Here is a 20,764-nt window from a genome sequence, read left to right as displayed (position 1 = left end):
CCACAGCAACTGTTTTTCTGCATATCCAGCAGATTAAAAGCTAGGGCTGGTGGCAGGGGGTAGCAAGCAGGGCAGTTTCCCAGGTCCCCAAGAAGCTAAGTTGCTTGGGCTTGGGCTTCATCCCCGGGAGGTGGGGCTTCAGCTTCAGCTCTTTGCCCTGGGTCCCAGCGAATTTAATGCCAGCCCTGCTTGCTGATTTATTTTGGCGGACACTCTGTTACCTGCTCGTGGCCCCCCAGGGGGTCCCCATTGGCATTAACAAGCACCTTAGGACCCGCTGTATCCAACTGGTCAATAAGTCATTTGCCACCATAATCAGTGCATATGCACCAACATTTAATGCTGAAGAAGAACCGAAAGAATCCTTCTACGTTGACCTTGATAGATTTGTCAGTCATCTATTCCAAAAACAGATAAGGTAATCCTCTTAGGGGACTTTAACGCAAGAGTTGGCCAAGATTCTAATGTATGGAGTAGCTCTATGAAAAAAAGAGTGGGCAAGACCAATTCCAATGACATCCTTCTAATCAGCAAATGAGCAGAGCACAACCTTGTGATCACAAAAACCATCTTCAGACAAAGCAACAAGTACAAAACAACTTGGCAACACTCCCGCTCAAAACAATGGCACCTCCTAGACTAAGTCATTGTAAGAACACAGGCTCTAAGAGATGTCCAAATCACCCACATCATGAGAGGAGCCAACAATTAATGGACTGACCACCGCCTGTTGAGGTCAGTCATGTTCATCAAGATTGCATCAAAACATAGAAAGCAATCTAAACCATACATATGGCAATACAACGTCCAAAGACTTCAATCCACAGTGTGCCAAGAGAACTACCAAGAACTCCTCAGTGAAAAACTGACTATATGCACCCCTTGAAATGACAAACACAAGTGTCTAAGAAGACTGGGAAGCCCTAAAACAGACCATCCATGAGACTTATGAGGAATCCATCGGCCTTGCTATTTGTCGTCAAAGTCTTGATGGCGGCCAAGAACATTGAGATCACAGCCCTTTTGGACCAGAAGAGAAAAGCTTTCTGCATCTGGCAAAACCATCTATTATCCAGTCTGAAGCAAAGCTCTTTCCATCAGCTCAAAGCTGAAGTTCAAAGGAGGACCCGAGAAATCAAAAACGACTGATGGGAGGACAAAGTACAAGAAATCCAATCATTCATTGACAGACATGATATACGGAGCTTTTTTGGCGAGACAAAGACCTTTACAGACCAAGCTCATGTGGCCTTACACCACCGAGATCTGAAGATGGTAGTATCTTTCTTAAAGATAACGAACCCATCAAAAAGCACTGCAAGAAACACTATCAAAAGTTTCTAAATTGAGAATAGACTGTGACTGACAACATCATCAACTCCATCATTCAGCACCCAATCCGGGAAACTCTTGCCAACCCACCAACACCTGAAGAGGTCCGCAAAGCAATTAAGCAAATAAAGAACCAAAAAGCATCAGGTCCTGATGGAATACCAGCTGAAGTACAGAATATGAGGAGGAAACACTGACTAACAAGCTTCATTTGCTGCTGCTCAAAATCTGGCACACTAAAGAAATCCCTACTGACTTACGTAATGTAAACATAGTCATCATTTTCAAAACGGGAGATAGGGCCATCTGTGGCAACTATAGAGGCATTGCCCTCCTCTCCATTGTTGGGAAGATTCTTGCTAGAATCTTACTGAATCGCCTGCTCCCTCTTGCAGAGGAAGTACTTCCAGAGTCCCAGTGTGACCTTGGACCATCAAGAGGCATCACCACCATGATTTGCGCAGCCAGGCAGATCCAGGAAAAATGTCAACACCACCAGGAGCTGTATATGGCCTTTATCAATTTGACCAAAGCCTTCAACTCTGTCAACCATGAGGCTCTGTAGAAAATCATGTCAAAGTTTACTCATGTAAAAAGATATCCCCTTCAACAATCCTGTTGTGGGTACAAAGTGGAGAGGAAAAGGGTGGTCAGTGTAACTGGACTAATGGTCACTTACTATACACAGACAGCACACAAACTGCTTTGTGAAGGGCAAAGCACAGCAAGAAAAAAGGCAATTTGAGAGTCAGGGCAAAGATTGATAAATCTGTGCTAGAGTTATTCACATGGATATGAGGACCAGTTCCATGAACGGCAAGGTAGTGTGAGCTCCTATGTATCTGTGGAGGGAAATCATGTATTTCCCCCATAATATGACTGCAAGGTTTGAAAAATTGGTTTCTGAAATGTTTCAGACATCCAACCGAGGATTGTGGAAAGTAAGTCTTAAAATTGGTATCTCTGCTAGATTTCCAAAACTTTACTTTGGGTTTGGCAACTATCAGGATAGGAAATATAGCTCTCTCTCCCTTACTTTCATGTGTCATCCCTTTGTTACCATTATATGCCTAGGACTGTTTTGTAGGCATTAAATTGGAAGAATTTAAATTGTGGCTACTGTATAACTACAATAATCTTCCCTGTTTATCCACCATTTTGAGTCTGTACCTGACATATGGCTCAGCCAAACAACATGTAGACTGACCGAGGCACTTCAATCTTAACTAGGAACAGCAGCTCATGCATCAAAAGGGAGAAAAGAGTTAAGGAAAAAGTCAAGATTTGGAAGCCAAGATGGATTTAAAAAAAACAAAAAGATATCCTTTAGGAATTATTTTGGGGAAGTTCTGTGACCTGCATCATACAGGTCAGACTAGATGATCACAGTGGTCCCTCCTCGTCTTAGAATCTATGAAAGTTTGGAAATTACAGAACAACCAGATTAGAAGTGCTGGGCCTGGCAGCTGTTGATAATGTCAGGAAGGTAGGGAAAACTGAAGGCAGAGCAGAGTGGGAAATGGCAAAGCAAGTACAAAAGGGGATACTTCCACTCCGCTTGCTTACCAAAACACTAATGGCAACATTCGTAACAACTCAGAAAACTCTCTCTGGCCTCAAAGCTTGAAAAAACAGCTCCAATCTGTCCATAGTATAATCAAACCTGCATATCTAGTACAGAAAGTTTTGTCAGTATTCCCCTCCTTCCTGACAAAATCTCAGCTGCCATCTCCACTGCCATGTCTGGATGATGGGATCCCACGAAGATCTCAGCAACACCACTGACACACTGCAGTGCAGCTCTTCATCCCTCTGATCCACCAGTTTAAGAGAGCAGTTATTTTTCTATTTCACACTGCGTAAGTTGCCTCTGTGCTATCTTGTAGCATTTAGGGCAGCTTAGAAGTGCAAGCACTAAGAATTCTGTGTAGATTACTACAGAATAGATACATTTTCAGCCTCAAGCCAGAGCTGCTATTGTCGTAGGCCTTAAGTCTCTAAAGTATCTCTGTGCTGCTCAAGGTAATACGCCTCTCAGCTAATCATATTTTTATATACTAAAGTCTTGAGAGTGACAGTTCAACTGGTCCTGATCCTCCTTATCTCCTCAGATGGCCACCAGCAACCAAACACTGGCTTCAGACTAGCTGGCAGTACACCAGTATGATGGTTTTCTCTGAGTAGCACTACTGATAGTAGCACAAAGTTGGAGAAAAAGGTACATGTCTTCTGGCCTACTAAATCCTTCTGAACTCCACTGCACAAAGCAGTGGTATGACAACTGTCACTACTGGAAGTAAATTGTGTTATAGACGTACTGTGAGTTCAAATTGTAGTTACTACATCAAGTATCTCTAGTGTAGACAAAACCTCTGGCATAGCTGTAAGATGAAACCACAGTACAGAACTTGGGGGGGACCGGAGAAAAAACAATATGTTTCAGTTCAAGGACAAAGTTTAGTTACCTATGTGAAAAGTAAATGTGCTGCCACATCACGTGGCCCAACACTTCAAGCAAAACAGTTGTGCACGTTTGAGTACCCACACTTAAATGTAATATTGTCAAATAATGTCTTTTTTTTTTTAAATGTAACTTACCACATCTTTTCTGCTTCTTTTACAACTTCTTTCCCTTCCTGGTTTCACTCCACTTTCCTATTTCAGATCATGATTTATCTTTTCTTGAGCAGTTTCCACTATCATTTTTCTTTTCTTCCCACTCTCATCTTTCCCTACTTTGTGTCCTCTACCTCCTCCCTCGTATTTCCTGTCTTTCTTCCTTCCTTCCCTCCCTCCCAGAATCTCCTCCCACCATTCTTATGAACATCTCCTTCTTCGAATCACGCATTTTTCCACCTCACAAACATCCACTCGTATACTGGTGAGCTTTTCAAGCCCTGTCACCTAGATCTAAGCGTACTCCAGCAACATTCAGACTTAATTCACCAACAGTGAACCTCCACTAAATGCCAGAGCTCTGTGTTGAGTAACGATTCCACAGTGACAAGTTATAGATATCATTAAACCTACTACTCAACGTATGACACAAAAGATGGAGGAAGGAAAGATTTACAGGCAATGCACAGGTGATAAGCCAACCACCATGCTCCCAAGCTGCTGGGACAAAATGAAACTGCTGGGACTTCTGCCAGGGAAATGTCCCTGGACCCTCACCAGGCTCCATCTTTCCATTAGACTCTGGCTAGAAGATGACTGAATTTGAAGCCTCCCTTTGCCTCTCGTCACAAGCTTTGGCTTCTAGAAAGTAGAAGGAATATTCTCTCCCATCCCAGAGCCCACTAGCTGCTACATAGTTGGATTGGGAGTGCCCTGTTTCACCCCTCAGCTTTCCAGTACTGCAAAAGAATGCATTCAACTCAGCCTCTGTTTTTGAGTCCTACTCTCCAGTGAACAGCTTGAATGATTGTACTGTTCAAACTTTACCTAAGCAGCAGCAGGGGGAAATCTATCTGAATTCTGTCAGTTTCACTGATAGGCACAGGTTTTTGAACAGCAGGCAGTGAAATCAGACAACACAACCGTCAGTTATCACCAGTGCGGAAACTTAAGAAAACTAAGCACAGCACCAAAGGGTCTGGAGCTATTTGCATGCAGATTTAGAAATACAGCACTGTATTAGTTCACACTTGGATTACATTTGTAATGTTATCTTTTCAATCTTAAGGGATGGACATTCAATTTATTTTAAAATGAGTACTTTTTACATAGTTTACTATTTTCAGTGGACAATAGAACTTTCCACCCGCGCAGAACAAACATCAGACAGTAACTTTTTTTTGAGATGTGAAACTGTCAATTTTTATAAAGTAAAACAACATGACCAAACTTTTAATACACTGACAACCACATTTTAAATGTTCAATAGCTCATGACCTTACAGGTTTAGAAACTCCTTGGTAGACTAGTACAAAAAGCTTCCAAACCAGTATGCTTTTTACTGATTTTTCAGATTAGATGATAATAATAATAATCCCTTTCAAGCTTGAATCTATGATTCTAGGACAAAGAAAAATAAAAGTTTTCAGCAGCTGGGTTTTTCATAAGGTAATCAGAAATAATAACAGGTATTTTTTAATGTAGTTGCAGTTCCTCCCCATCAAACCTTATAAAGGAGACACAGGTAAGAATTAACCTTCAACTACACTTCATAAAACAAGACAAATCGTATTTTGTATCTTTATAAAAATCACACCCATCCCCAATTCCAAACTACAAATTGAAAATTTTGAATTAAACTTCAAGCTTTAAAATTTTAATATATAATGTTCACAACATATCATACTCTATTGTTAATTGCTTTTATTATTAAAAGTTATAGTACCCCTTATAATAAAAAAATTACATTTAATTAAAAGGAAAAGAAGTGCCATTTTTAATTTAATTGTGATACTAATCAAAGTATATACTCATTCATAAACCAAATTTTTTTTTAGTAAAAAAGGGAAGCATCAGAGAAGGGGGTCGGCTAATGAACAGGTATAGAGAGGGAGAGGTGGGACACACCCCTTCCCCCCAACAGAAGGGGCAAGGAGAGGCAGCACAGCCAGCAAAGGCAGAAGGGAGGAGGCGGGGCCAGAGTCTCTCTGCTTCTGGCAACGATGCTCTCCCCCCAGCTTCCGAAGCAGCTGCAGCTCTGGGGCTGGCAGAGTGCGGCCGCATCGCCCAGCCCAGCCCGCCAAAGCAGGCTGCAGCTGCGCCACCCAGTCTATGAGAGCAGCTCCAGCCAGGCCAGAGACATTCTTCCCTGGCCCGCCCCAGCTAAGGTGGGAAGGGATGGGATGGGGAGACTGTGGGGGTCCCGGACTAGGGGTGGGGTCGTGTGGGGGGTGGTCACAGGGGTTACTCCCCGACCCCCAGCTTCTCTCCCCCCGCCCCCCAAAATTTCCCCACCAGTTGCTGTCCCAGCCCATCAGGGTAAGCCGTCGGTGGGCTGGGACACTTTGTTTACTTAGGCTTACCTCCATGCCTGCAGATGCTCGGGGTAAACAAACAGTCTCGGCCCACCAGCGGCTTATCCTGATGGCCCAGGAGCCAAAGTTTGCCAATCCCTGAATTATAGGGTCGGCTTATAAATGGGTCATAAAAATTTTCCATTTTTACTTATCCATCTTGGGGGGAGGGGGGCGGTGTCAGCTTATAAACAAACCTGCTTATGATCGAGTATATATGGTAATTGAGACAAAGTCATCAGGCCAGGTGTGAAAATGCAGAGTTTCTTCCCTACAGCAAGGAGTTATGTTTTATCTTAGTTGTTCATAATGCAAAATTCCTAATGGGAAAATTTTATTCAGCTTGTAGATTTTAAAAGATTGGATAAAATATTTTTGTATATAAACTTCCCTAGAAAAAGGTTTATTTTCCCTGATTTTCATATCTGTACTGCCTGCAAAGTATCCCACATATGAAGAAATATTCAGTTATGTGTTTTACTTTCTATATTTGCAGTAACATACTTGCAGAAAGTACATTCTCCCCATAGAATGATGTTGTTTTGGAATTTTTGTTTTTGCTGATACTCCTTTTGATACTGTTTGGAAGGAAAACTGCTAACTCATTTTGTAAGTTAAAACACAAGTGTAATAAGGAAATGTTCAATATATACATATTAAACAGAAAACAAAAGTTATTCCATATTTTGGTTGACGTTAAGGCTATGGTGTGATTTTTGTGATGATATAATACAAGAAAAAAACAGTTGAAGTTCAATCCCTAATTTTGTGTTTCCTGAATCTTAAAGTTTGATGGAGATAAACCACAACTCAAGTTAAACAACCTTTTGTTTCTGAATTTTCTTAAATTTTTAAGTAGAAAAAAGTATTATTCAAATAGAACACAAAACACATATTCCTTTATCTGCAGGGTATATTTTATTATTAGAATCATTTTGTAGGTCACTGCTTTGTAGTACCTAAAGTTCACAAAAGAGAGCATTACTCACCTTGTGTAATAACTCTGGTTCTTCTAGATGTGTGTTCCTAAGGGTTCGCCACACTAAGTGTATTCACGCCCTACACCTCAGAACAAAGATTTTAGATAGCAATGTTTGTTCAACCTGAAGATGTTCTCTCCCAGTCTTGTGCCCTGCATCAGGGCTACATAACGCCACATGGGCAAACCATCCTCAGTTCCTTCTTTACTGCAGAGCTCATTGGTAAGAACTAGAAAGCAGAGGGGAGGAGGGCAGGTAGTGGAGCACAAACAGAGACACGTATCTAAGAACCACAGTTACTGACAAGGTAAGTAACCCTCTCTTCTTCAAGTAAAGTCCCTAGGGCCACTCCACTCTAGGTGACTCTGTACCCCTAATGGAGTGGTGGAGCTTCAGTCGAGTCTAGTATTGAGGATAAGACAGTGTAGCCAAATATGGCATTGGATGCGGAGTTATGGGTGACTGCACAATGTTCAGCAAATATATGAGCAGATGTCCAAGTCACTGCTCTGCATATTTTTGTGACCAGAATGTTCTTGACGAAGGCTATGGAAGTGGAGAGAGATCTCGTGGAGTGAATTTGAAGTCCAGAAAAAGAATGAAGGTCATGAGCGAGGTAGCAATAGGTAATGCAATCCGATATCCACCTAGAGAGTCTTTGTTTAGAGATTGAGGATCCCTTAGATCTGTCTGCAATGGGAAGAAATAGTCTAGGAGATTTCCTGAAGGTCTTAGTTCTACCCAAATAGAAAGCTAGGGCTCTCCTGACATCCAGTGTCGCCTCCCTTTTGTTCCAGTGCAGTTTTGGAAAAAAAAAAGCTGGGAGGTGGATAAACTGGTTTATATAGAAATCTGAAATCAGTAGGAACTTGGGGTGTGGTTATAATGTAACCTTATATTTGAAAAAGATTGTAAATAGGGGTATGCCACTAGAGCCCCTCTCTTTCCTGCTCTCCAAGCAGACATAATGGCCACTAGGAATGCAGATTTCATAGAGAGGTGTACAAGAAAGCCTGTGGCCATGGGTTCGAAGTGAGGCCGCATAAAGCACCTAAGCACAAGTGTGAGATGCTATGCCACAGTGGGACATCTGATTTGTGGGAAGAGGTTACTCACACCCTTCAGAAATCTTATTGTAGGATAGGCGAACACAAAATAACCATCTATCTTATGATGAAAGGCGGTGATGGCTGCAAGATGCACTTTTATGCAGCTTAGAGATAATTCTGACATTTTTAGTTGTAGGCTGTAATGTAGCACAAGTGTAGTAGAGAGGATATAGGAGTAATGTGCCTCAAGTCACACGAGAGCTGGAATCTCTTCTTCTTTTGAATATATGTGTGATGAGTAGTTTCCTGCTATGTAACAGCACAATCTTTATATCCTCAGAGCAGGTCATTTCCAAGATTTAAAACCATTGAGGAGCCATGCCTTGGGTCGCAGAACCTGTATATTGGATGGATCTGGCCAGCATCCTGAAAGAGGAGATGAGGAACAAACTGGAGAGTGATTGGCGGACAAATGTTTGTCTTGCCCAGATGAGAGCTATAAGTGCTCTTTCTTCTTATCTTAAACAGGACCTTGGATATCAGAGGAACTGGCAGAAAGTCACAGAAGAGACTTGTGCTCCATTGTAGGAGAAAGGCATCTCTGAGAGAGTGATGACCCAAGCTAGCCCTGGCGCAGAACTGGAAGCACTCCTTTTTCTTGGTTGTGGTGAATAAATCTATCTTTGGGACTTCCCAACATAGAAATATGCTGTGGAAAATGGAGGGTCTATTTCCCATTCATGAGCCTGAGAAAAATTCCCTTGGAGAGCATCCACTGTAGCGTTCTGTATGCCTGGGAGGTAAGCTGCTGAGATGTTGATGCGGTGGCAAATGCACCAATTCCAGAGTTTCACTGCCTTGCCACACAGGAAAGGTGATCTTGCTCCTCCCTCACAGTTTATGTGAAACCTATCTATCTCTATATGCTTGCCCCTGATGAGCGGCAAGAAACATGAGCAGGCATTAGTAAGTTGACATGTAGTGTGAATTTGAGAGGGGAACATTTGCCTTGAATAGCGTGGGTGTCCATGTGGGCTTCCCATCCAAATAGGGATGCATCTGTTGTCAGTATTAATGTTGGGGGTGGTTGAGTGAAGGGAACCCCTGCACAGATACTGTGAGGGTTTTTCCACAAGTCAAGGGAGTTTTTCCACAGATGGGGGCATCAACAGAAGTTTGTTTCAGCTGTGTTTGCTTGGTACGTATGCTGTTCTGAGCCATCCTTGAAGACAGTTCATGTGAAGTCTTGAATGATTTATTACAAAGGTGCCTGCTGACATATGTCCCAGTAGATGAAGACTGTTTCTGGCAGAGGTCTTATGGCTGGCCTGGATCGTTGAGATTAAGTTGGCTAAGGTGTTGAATCTTTGTGATGGAAGGCAGGCTTTGGCCGCTACCACTTCTAGGTAGGCTCCTATGAATTCCAGATGTTGTCCTGCACTACTGTGGACTTGTGGACATTTACCTATAGTCCCAGCTGAAGGAATAAGTCCATGGTCTTTTTTGTGGCCCTCAAAGTGTCGAAGGAGAGTGCTTAGAGCAGGCAATTGTCTAGATATGAGAATATCATAATCGCTTTTGTGCAAAGGTGTGGGGCTACCACAGAAAGGACCTTTGAGAACACTCTTGGTGCAGATGATAGACCAATGGGAGCATCTTGTATTGAAAGTGGTCGTGCACCAGATCGAACTGTAGAAACTTTCAATGGGATGGATGGATCGCGATATGCATAAGCATCTTATATGTCCAGGGCCAAGAACCAGTCCCCTTGGCCCAGAGATGGGATTATTGTTGCAAGAGTAACCATCTTGAAGCTTTGTATCTTTACAGATCTCTTGAGTGATTTTAGATCCAGAATGGGTCTCCAACCACCGTTCTTTTTCGGTATCAGGAAGAACTTGGCGTAGAAGTCCTTCCCTCTGTGCGAGTGGGAACTGGTTCTACAGACTAGTGTTATACATGGCTAGAAAGGGTTAAACATTCTGCAAAATAAATGACCCTCAAAAGACATGTGGGAAGATAATGTCTGTGTTATTGTGTATTTAGCAGTGTGGATAAAAAGAAATGATTTTAAAAATGGGATTTTTTAAAATTTAAATCAGGTTTTTTCCTCAAAAATCAATCTAAAAATAGTTTTAATTAACATACATTATAGTTCAAAAATGTCTCATCATGGAATAGGGATTATAAATTCTAATTCTATAGTATGAGAATATATTCATGTAATGTTTAAGAAAAGTTTTGTAAATGAGTTCCAATAGTTCATGGATTAGGGACCCAATCTTATGGAGTTTCAGGGGCTTCTGAAAAGATTATGTAGGTTAATCTTTCTATCTACCCAATGGGACTCAGTGCTCACTCTGGAAGATACCATCAGAGATGCTCAGTTTTGCAGTTCTCAAACTGTGGATTTGAGTCTCCAGAGATAACATGCTTGTTAACAGCAAAAATGTTTTAAAAATAAATAAATACATACATACATAGAGGAGAGAAACAACAACGTTATTGTCCCTCTGCAAATTTGTGTACACAGAGTCAATCCCTTACCTCTCTCTAAAAGTGCAAAGTTTCAAAAAGTTCAATGAATAGAAGATTGTTTGGGGCTGAACAGATCTGGACAAGAAGTCTGGAGATAAATGTGAGAAGGGAGTAGGCACTAGAAACAAAAGTGAAACTGTTTGAACAGCATATTTCAGGAGTCTTGAGGTCTTTTCTGAGTGTAGCCTTCATTGATCTGAGATCTACCATACCATTCTCTAACTAGAAGGGAAAACCTATAATAGCAGCAGGCTGTAAAGAAGACCCAGTTTGGGAGTATTTTAATGAAGTTCCTCTGCTATGGGTAAAAACAGGCATGTGTGCAAAATGAAAACAGCGCAGCAAAGAGATGCAAGGCCTAGTTGCCCGAGTGAAACAACATCATGAGAAGTGTACCTTCACAGGAGGCAGCTGAGTTGGAAAGAAACATGTCTGAACATGCAGGATCTTCAGGTTTGTAAACTTTTTTATTTCATACTTCTTTCTCAAGGATTGCCTGTCTTCCTTCTAGACTATTCCTGAATTCTCATGTTTGAGCAAAAAATATAGTTGTTACTCTATGGTACTATCATTTTAGCTACAGTTGTGATAAAAAAAAAGCTGAAATATGCAGACCTTCCTTTTACAATTTCACCTTTAAAGCAGTACTGAGTGTCAGCGAATACAATGAGTAATACCAAATGAGCAGTATGGTAATAATAATTAAATAACTACATTAACTTATTTTGTTTAGGAGAATCCATCCTCAACATACAGGATTCTGAAGACTATCCACCTTCACGATCACCGTAATTTTATATAGGTTTCAGAGTAGCAACTGTGTTAGTCTGTATTCACAAAAAGGAGTACTAGTGGCACCTTAGAGACTAACCAATTTATTTGAGCATAAGCTGTAGCTCACGAAAGCTTATGCTCAAATAAACTGGTTAGTCTCTAAGGTGTCACTAGTACTCCTTATTTTATATAGTTTCAGAGTTATCTGCCAATGATAGTGTTTCAGTCACATTATGTATGTCACATAGCTACAGTATATCACCTGTAGCAAAAAGAATAAAAAAATCTCCATGATCCAGAAACAACCATAGATAAATTTGTGATAAGAACCAGCAGATTACAAAAAGAAGTAACTGGGTAGTAATTTCAGGTTTCAAAATTCTGAACATAATAATTCATTACCATAACAAATTCATGTATTTGTTTGCAGACAGAGCTAGCAGAACCTGATGACCTTCTACAGTCACTAGGACCTCTTCCCCAGAGGAGCATAGGAGAAGTTAAAAAAATTATTTAACAAAAAAACTAACTAAAAGCCATCTCCAATCATACCAAATTACAAGAGCTTTTGACCACCCCCAATCAGGTTTCAGACCAACACAACACTGGAACAATATCAGTTGTACTAGCTAATCCCTTTGTTCACTGACAGGAAGAGGACAGGAGTTATCATATGATATTGAACAAAAACGGCCCCAGGACCAACCCTTGGGGCACTCCGCTTGATACCGGTTGTCAAGTAGACATGGAGCCATTGATCACTACCCGTTGAGCCTGACAATCTAGCCAGCTTTCTGTCCAGTTTATAGTCCAGCTTAAAGATTTTAATATTTTGAGCTTTACCTCCATCACCAGAGTCTTTCATTTTTTATGACCGTAGGACACCAACCTAACTACTTACGTGCAACATAATATTAAAAACATAAAGGGAGAGAAATAACAACTAATATTTTCAGAATATACAATATAACTCTTCCATAGAAAGCTTAAAAATAACACCTAACATGAAATAAAATAAACTCACCCCACACATCCATAGGTTGCAAGACCAGAAGGAACCATTGTAATCATCTAGTCTAACCTCCGGTATAACATAGGCAACAGAATGTCGATAAAATTCCTAGAGCATATCTTTTAGAAAAGCATCCAATCTTTATTTAAAAGTTGTCAGTGAAGGAGAATCAACACTAACCATTGTAACAATTCCCCTCACTGTTAAAAATATACATCTTATTTCCAGTCTGAAGTTGTCTAGCTTCAACTTCAGCCATTGGATTTTGTTACACCCGTCTCTACCACATCGAAAAGCCCAAGCTGCAAAGCAGTACTCCTGAGGGAATTTTGCACCAAAAAATCAAAAATTATGCACACCATATTTTAAAATTCTGCAAATTTTATATGTCAATAAATAAATGTGGCTTCAGCATGGCAGTGGGGAGCATAGGCCACTGGCTATATTTAGGTGGGAGAACACCAGAAGCCCCAGGGTACAGGGACTCGGCAGTGAGCCTGCCCCAGAAACACCCTGGGCCTGCCCCAGAAGTGGTTGGGCTGGCTCAGCCCAGCAGGATCCAAGTGCAGAGGGGCTTAGTGTGGGGGGATACAGATGTGGGGTGAGAGATTTCTGTGTGGGGCAATCTGAGTGCAGGCAGCTCAGTGGGAGATCTGGATGTACAGGGGCTCGTTGGGGGATTCTGGGTGCAGGAGCAATGGGATGCTCCATGGGATCCAGATGAAGGTGGTTGGGGCTTAGCCGGGGGGGGGCCACGCGGGAGGGGAAGGTGGCGGGTGGCTGGATGTGGGGAGATGGGGCCCAGTAGGGGGTCCAGGTGCCGGGGGAGTAGGGCTTGAAGGGGTGGGGGTCCTGGTGCAGCCGCTTGGGGATCAGTGGGATGGGGGGTCTGGGCTCATTGGAGGGGTCCAAGTGTAGGGCTTGTCACGGTAAGGGTTCGATGGGCCTGCTGAAGGAGGGAGCCCCAGCTGTTGCCTAGGAGATGCCACATGCTGGGCTCCCGCTTCCCTGTGCAATTCTCCTATCCTCTTTCCTTCTCCATTCCCCTCCCCCATTCCACCCCTCCCCATCCCTTCCCTTTACCCCCTCACCCCCCTTACCCAGCCGCACCACCCACACTCACGGTTGCACTGAAAACAGGAAGGCTCCCAGGATGCAAAAGGGGAGCACCACTGGCACTAGGACCTAAGAGGTGGCGTTCAGCTGCAGAGTCAGCAGCAGCCTCTTTCAGCTTAGCAGTTCTATGCTTGCAGAAATGAGGGGGGGCAGTGGCATGTAACCCCATGCCTCGCCTCTGTTGGGGGAGCAACCCCTGAAAAAAACCTGCACCCATGGTTGTTCCCTCCCCCCCCAGCACGGGTTCCCTTTGCTTCCCTATTGTTTTCTGCAGGGAAGCACAGGAATTTGGGGGAGGAGGTTGTACATTTTCTGTAGGCATGCAGAATCCCCCTAGGAATAAAAGTGGAGAGCTAGGCCCAGTCCCATGGGTCAGGATCTCCTGCTGTGTGGTAAGGATGAGTCAGTCTCCTTCTGCAATACAACCCCCGCCCCCCAACCTCTGCCCCACCCCCCAGGGCCTGCTCCTTCCACCCACCACCTCACACACATACACTCCCTCATATAGATAAAATTCCCAGATAATAAAACAAATATTTAAAAATGAATTTTAGTGGCCTCCACTAATACCTCACTACTTACTAGATTAGAAACAAACGTTTATCCCATCACGAAGAGGGACTGTCTTATGCACCAAGGTTGCTGTAAGAATAAGGACATCTGAAGATTCCAGGCTTTGAAATACTCAGTTTTATAATTGTGTTCCTAAACTTTTGCATTTGTTTGTCTTTGCTTATGTTACATGGTGAAATCATACTTTGTGCCCACCGATAAGATTTTGCAATACAGCAAAATTACAGTTAATTCAACTTTGAAAAAACTCACTTTTCCCTCAACTTGACTACAATTTTTTATTAGGAAAAAAATTGCTGGCAGGAGCTGTGAAGCGAGCTCAGAGGCGTAGAAATTGCTCTAGGAGACCAAATCACTGATCCCCTAATGCTTTCCCAGGAACATTTCTCTCCCGGCGCCGGGGCGCAAGGCCCGGTGGGGGAGAAGAGCCCTGCCAGGAGCAGGCTGCTGCTCGCACAGACCTGGGGAGGCGGCTTCGCTGGTGCCCGCGCGGACAAACCACCCCTGCCATGAGCTCGCGCAGTGCACAGGGCCGCGTGCCGGCCAATCTGGGTTCCCGCGCCGCCGGCGGGGCTGGTTCTGCCCCCAGACCCCGCAACGGGCAGGCTCGACAGACAGACAGGCAGGCAGGCAGGTCCCCGAGCCGAAGTCCCGTCCCCAGCCCTTCCCCGGGGAGCGCCGTCACAGCCAAGACCCGCGTAAGCCCTACCTGAGCCCGTCCGCGCCTCCGCCATGCCGGCCCCGCGCACGCGCCTAACCAAACGCCGTCCCACTCCCGGCCAAGGGAACTCTCGGCGCCACGTAGGCCACACCCACAACCCGGGGAGGAGGCAGGGCCAAGAGCGCGCGGCAGGGGCCTGGCCTGGCGTAGCTCTGAGACGGGAGCGCGCTGCCCTGGAGCCAGTTGTAGCGTAGGAAACGTGCTAACTGTAGCAGTTACTGATACGTAATGGATTGTAAGAAACTGCTATGGTAAAAAAACCTGCTATCTGATAGCAGTTTGTCCCCTGCACTCTTTTGTTGTCCCCTGCACTCATGGCAGGACAAAGTTATCTAGACCATCCCTGACACGTGTTTGTCCAACCTGCTCTTAAAAATCTCCACTGATGGAGATTCCCTTCCCTAGGCAATTTATTCCAGTGCTTAACCACCCTGACAGGAAGTTTTTCTTAAACCTCCCTTGCTGCAATTTAAGCCCATTGCTTCTTGTCCTATTCTCAGAGGTTAAAGGGAACAATTCTTTTCCCTCTTCGTTGTGACAACCTTTTATGTACTTGAAAATGGTTATTATGTTTCAGTCTTCCCTCATAAGGTCTAGAAAACTTGACCTTTAATCATTTTTATTGCTCTTCTCTGGACTTTCTCCAGTTTCTCCACATCTTTCCTGAAATGTGGTGCCCAGAACTGAAAACAATACTCCAGCTAAGGCCTAATCATGGCTTGCTTAGGACACTCCTGCTAATACAGCCCAGAATGACATTCCCTTTATTTGCAGCAGAATTACACTGTTGACTCATATTTAGCTTGTGGTCCACTATGACCCCCAGATCGCTTTCCACAGTACTCCTTCCTAGGAAATCATTTCCTATTTTGTATGTGTGCAACTGATTGTTCCTTCCTAAATGGAGTACTTTGCATTTGTCCTTATTGAATTCCATCTTATTAACTTCAGACCATTTCTCCAGTTTGTCCAGATCATTTTGAATTTTAACCCTATCCTCCAAAGCACTTGCAATCCCTCTCAGCTTGGTATCGCTGCAAACTTTATAAGTGTACTCTCTATGCATTATCTAAATAATTGATGAAGATATTGAACAGAAACATATCCAGAACTGATCCCTGCAGGACCCCACTCGTTATGCCCTTCCAGCATGACTGTATACATGACTGATAACTACTCTCTGGGAATGGTTTTCCAACCAGTTTTGCACCCACCTTATTGTAGCTCCATCTAGGTTGCGTTTCCCTAGTTTATGAGAAGGTCATGCCACACAATTTTATGCACATCGACCACTTCCCACTCATCCACAAGGCTTGTTACCCTGTCAAAGAAAGCTATCAGGTTGGTCTGACACAATTTGTTATTGACAAATCCACGCTGACTGTTACTTATCACCTTATTTTCTTTTAGATGTTTGCAAACTGATTGCTTAATTATTTGCTCCACTATCTTTCTGGGTACATAAGTTAAACTGACTGGTCTGTAATTCCCTTGGTTGTCCTTATTTCCTTTTCTATAGATTGGCACTTTAAAAAGTCATGGAAGACGGGAGAGATTTCAGGATACTAGAAAAGGGCAACTAAAGATAATTGCTAATGGTTTAGCTATCTCTTCAGTCAGCTCCTTGAGTATTCTAGGATGCATTTCATCAGGCCCTGGTGACTTGAAGACATCTAATTTGTCTAAGTAATTTTTAACTTGTTCTTTTCCTATTTTTGCCTCTCATCCTACCTCATTTTCATTGGCATTCACTATGTTAGACGTCCAATCACCATCAACCTTCTTGGTGAAAACTGATGCAAAGAAGTAATTAAGCACCTCTTCCATTTCCACATTTTCTGTTATTGTTTTTCCCCCTTGTTGAGTAATGGGCCTACCCTGTTCTTGGTCTTCCTCTTGCTTCTAATGTATTTGTAGAATGTTTTCTTGTTACCCTTTATGTCTCTAGCTAGTTTGATCTTGTTTTGTGCCTTGGCCTTTCTAATTTTGTCCCTACATACTTGTGTTATTTGTTTATATTCATCCTTTGTAATTTGACATAGTTTCCACTTTTTGTAGGACTCTTTCTTGATTTTTAGATCATTGAAGATCTCCTGGTTAAGCTGTAGTAGTAGGATTTTATGTTTGTATTTTGTATAATTTAGAATGAAGGATAAAAAATAATAATGTAGCCTGTATTAAATATATTGATGTATGATTTGACCGTATCCTGCCAGCCACCCTTTTTGAATAGCAGAAAGGAGTGGCCTAATGGGCCATTGGTACAGATGCATCAGCCAGAATCTGTGTCTGGACTGATTTCAAGGCAGTAACAAACCTTTCAGGGTCACCACTTTGTTGTAGGTTTAGCATTTTAAAATAAGTAAAAGAATGCAATGATTGTTTTTCTTTTGCATTGCAACTTGATGTTCCCGTTCAAAATGTTCTGTGTAAATCAATTCTGTTTTGGGTGTGAATGAGAATGTGTGTGTTAAGAGAGAAGTGTGAAAGCCATCACTGAACCAGATGTTCATAGAATCATATCATAGAATGTCAGGGTTGGAAGGGACCTCAGGAGGTCATCTTGTCCAACCCCCTGCTCAAAGCAGGACCAATTTTTGTCCCAGATCCCTAAATGGCCCCCTCAAGGATTGAACTTACAACCCTGGGTTTAGCAGGCCAAACCACTGAGCTATCCCTCCCCTCTAGGGAGGAACCAAAGACAGAGGCAAGGGCACCAGGCGGTTGCAACACGCCCCTATTGAAATGTCGGAGAAGGGCAGATTTACAACTCTAAAGATGAGACAGGCACCTATCGATGGGGACAAGATAGCTGTAATCAAAACCAGCATGGGGTAACTCCCTGAGAAACTTGATGAAAGAACAAGATAAAAGATTAGAAGAACAATTTAAGAAAACAAGCACTTGTCAAACGGCGATTGATTACAGCATGATGGTGCAAAACTCATTGGTCCCAATGAAGGAAAATTACTATATAAACAGGGTGCCTTGCCATGAAACTTTGGATTTGTCTTGCCAAGACTTCCCTGGAGCATCATGTCATGACCGACAGAACCCTGCTCCTCCCTACCCATGCTCAACATAGCTGGCCGCTAGATTGATCCAGACTCTGGACTGGTAACTATAACACTGATTGGCTGGACAGTGTGTGTGTGTGTTTGAGTGTGATTAAATGCATATGCTAATTGTTGTCTTTCCAATAAATGTGGCATATTGCCTTTCCCCCTGAAAAATATTCCATTTGCTTCTTATAAGCATAACAAAGCCAGGGTGGTTTCTTGCCATACTTCCTATCTTTCCTATGCAGTGATATAGTTTGTCTTTGAAAAACTGCCAACAGTCTTCAATTGTTTTTTCCCTTAGACTTGCTTCCCATGGGATCTTACCTAAGTTTGCTAAAGTCTGTCTTCTTGAAATCCATTGTTTTTATTTTGCTGTTCTCCCTCCTACCATTCCCTAGAATCACAAACTCTATCATTTCATGATCACTTCCACCAAAGCTGACTTCCTCTTTCAAATTCTTAATCAGTTCCTTCCTATTTGTCAAAATCAAATCTAGAACGGCCTCTCCCCTAGTAGCTTTCTCCACCTTCTGAAATAAAAAATTGTCTCCAATACATTCCAAGAACTTGTTGGATAATCTGTTCCCTGCTGTGTTATTTTCCCAACAGATGTCTGGGTAGTTGAAGTCCCCCAACATCACCAAGAACATAAGGCTGTTCTTATTTGCTGACTTGTCCTAATTTGCTAAAAGCTGCTATCTGGTGTAGTTAATTCCTACAGACAGCAGTTTCTTACACTGTTGGGTGTGTGAAACTGCTATCTGTAGGAATTAGCTACATCAGATATCAGAGTGGAAGCCATGTTAGTCTGTATCAGCAAAACAAGCAAACAAACAAACAAACAAAAAAACGAGGAGTACTTGTTGCCATACAGTCTAGTTTGCAAATTAATTCCAATTCTGCAGTTTCTTGTTGGAGTCTGTTTTTGAAGTTTTTTTGTTGGAGAATTGCGACCAAGGATAGGTTCCTGAGTTAGTAAAGAAACAGATTGACAGAGCCAGAAGAATGCCCAGAAGTCAGCTACTCCAGGACAGGCCCATCAAAGAAAGTAACAGAATGCCACTAGCTGTCACCTTCAGCCCCCAACTTAAACCTCTCCAGCGCATCATCAAGGATCTACAACCTATCCTGAAGGACAATCCCTCACTCTCACAGATATTGGGAGACAGGCCAGTCCTCACTTACAGACAGCCCCCCAACCTGAAGCAAATACTTACCAGCAACCACACACCACATAACAAAAACACTAAACCAGGAACCTATCCTTGTAACAAAGCCCATTGCCAACTCTGTCCACATGTCTATTCAAGGGACACCATCATAGGACCTAATCATATCAGCTACACCAAAAGAGGCTCGTTCACCTGCACATCTACCAATGTGCCAACAATGCACCTCTGCCATGTATATTTGGCCAAACCAGACAATCTCTTCGCAAAAGAATAAATGGACACAAATCAGACATCAAGAATTATAACATTCAAAAATCAGTCAGATTTTTCAACACTTCAACCTCCCTGGTCATAGAATCATAGAATATCAGGGTTGGAAGGGACCTCAGGAGGTCATCTAGTCCAACCCCCTGCTCAAAGCAGGACCAATCCCCAGCTAAATAATTGTTGGTTACTCAATTTTAGACCTAAAAGTTGCAATTCTCCAACAAAAAAACTTCAAAAGCAGACTCCAACGAGTCTCCAACTGCAGAATTGGAATTAATTTGCAAAGTGGACACCATTAAATTAGGCTTGAATAAAGACTGGGAGTGGATGGGTCATTACACAAAGTAAAAACTATTTCCCCATGCTAATTTTTCCCCCTACTGTTACTCAAATTCTTCTTGTCAACTGGTTGAAATGGGCCATCTTGATTACCACTACAAAAGGGTTTTTTTCTCCTGGTGATAATAGCCCACCTTACTTAATTGGTCTCATTACAGCTGGTATGGCAACACCCATTTTTTCATGTTCTCTCTCTATATCTATATCTTCCTACTGTATTTTCCACTGCATGCATCCGATGAAGTGGGTTTTAGTCCACAAAAGCTTATACCCAAATATATTTGTTAGTCTCTAAGGTGCCACAAGTACTCCTCGTTTTTTTTTCTACATCAGATAGCAGTTTTTAGCAAAGTAGGAACTGTTGCTGCTACAGGTAGCACATTCCTACAGATAGCGGTTTCACACACCTTATAGTGTAAGAAACTAATATCTGTTGGAATGTGCTACCTGTAGCAGTGCTCTCTGACGTAGCTAATTCCTACAGATATCAGTCTCATGCACCTTATATCTGTAGGAATTTGCTACCTGTTGCCTGGAGAGGTAGTGAATTGTTACCATTAGCAGTTACTGATACATATGGTTGTTCTTATGTGCTGACTTGTCCTAATATGCTAAAACTTGACAGTGGTGTGGGATGGAAGCATAAAGTGTTCAGCTTCTAAACAACCCTGCCTAGATTCATTGTAGTGGAACCTGGGACATGTGGAGGATAATTTAAACTCTTAATTTCCTTAGCGTTCGCAGTCTCTGACCATTAGAGTTCATGAACTCAGCAGGCAGGCACAGGCAGCAATGCACTTGTCCTGTTGCCTTGACTGAGAGAGGTTTCTGATCAAAGCAAATGTGGATTCCAGCAAGC

General features: G+C 42.7%; 1 protein-coding gene across 4 annotated transcripts in view; it reads right to left on the bottom strand.

The window, feature by feature from the left end:
- Positions 1–15,127, bottom strand: part of NFX1 (nuclear transcription factor, X-box binding 1) — a 238,250-nt gene extending 223,123 nt beyond the window's left edge. For all 4 annotated transcript variants that reach the window (XR_012157390.2, XM_073332429.2, XM_073332430.2 and 1 more), the window contains exon 1: positions 15,054–15,127. Coding sequence is in view for 3 of the 4 variants with exons in the window: in XM_073332429.2 (XP_073188530.1) it covers positions 15,054–15,078 (25 nt within the window). In the remaining variant the exon portion in view is untranslated. The remainder of the gene's footprint in view (positions 1–15,053) is intronic.
- Between the last annotated feature and the right edge of the window lie 5,637 nt (positions 15,128–20,764).

Source organism: Lepidochelys kempii, chromosome 2 (assembly GCF_965140285.1).
Source record: "Lepidochelys kempii isolate rLepKem1 chromosome 2, rLepKem1.hap1, whole genome shotgun sequence".
In the NCBI taxonomy this organism is placed as follows: domain Eukaryota; kingdom Metazoa; phylum Chordata; order Testudines; family Cheloniidae; genus Lepidochelys; species Lepidochelys kempii.
Note: the sequence above shows the minus strand (reverse complement) of the source record. Positions and strands in the feature narration are given on the sequence as shown.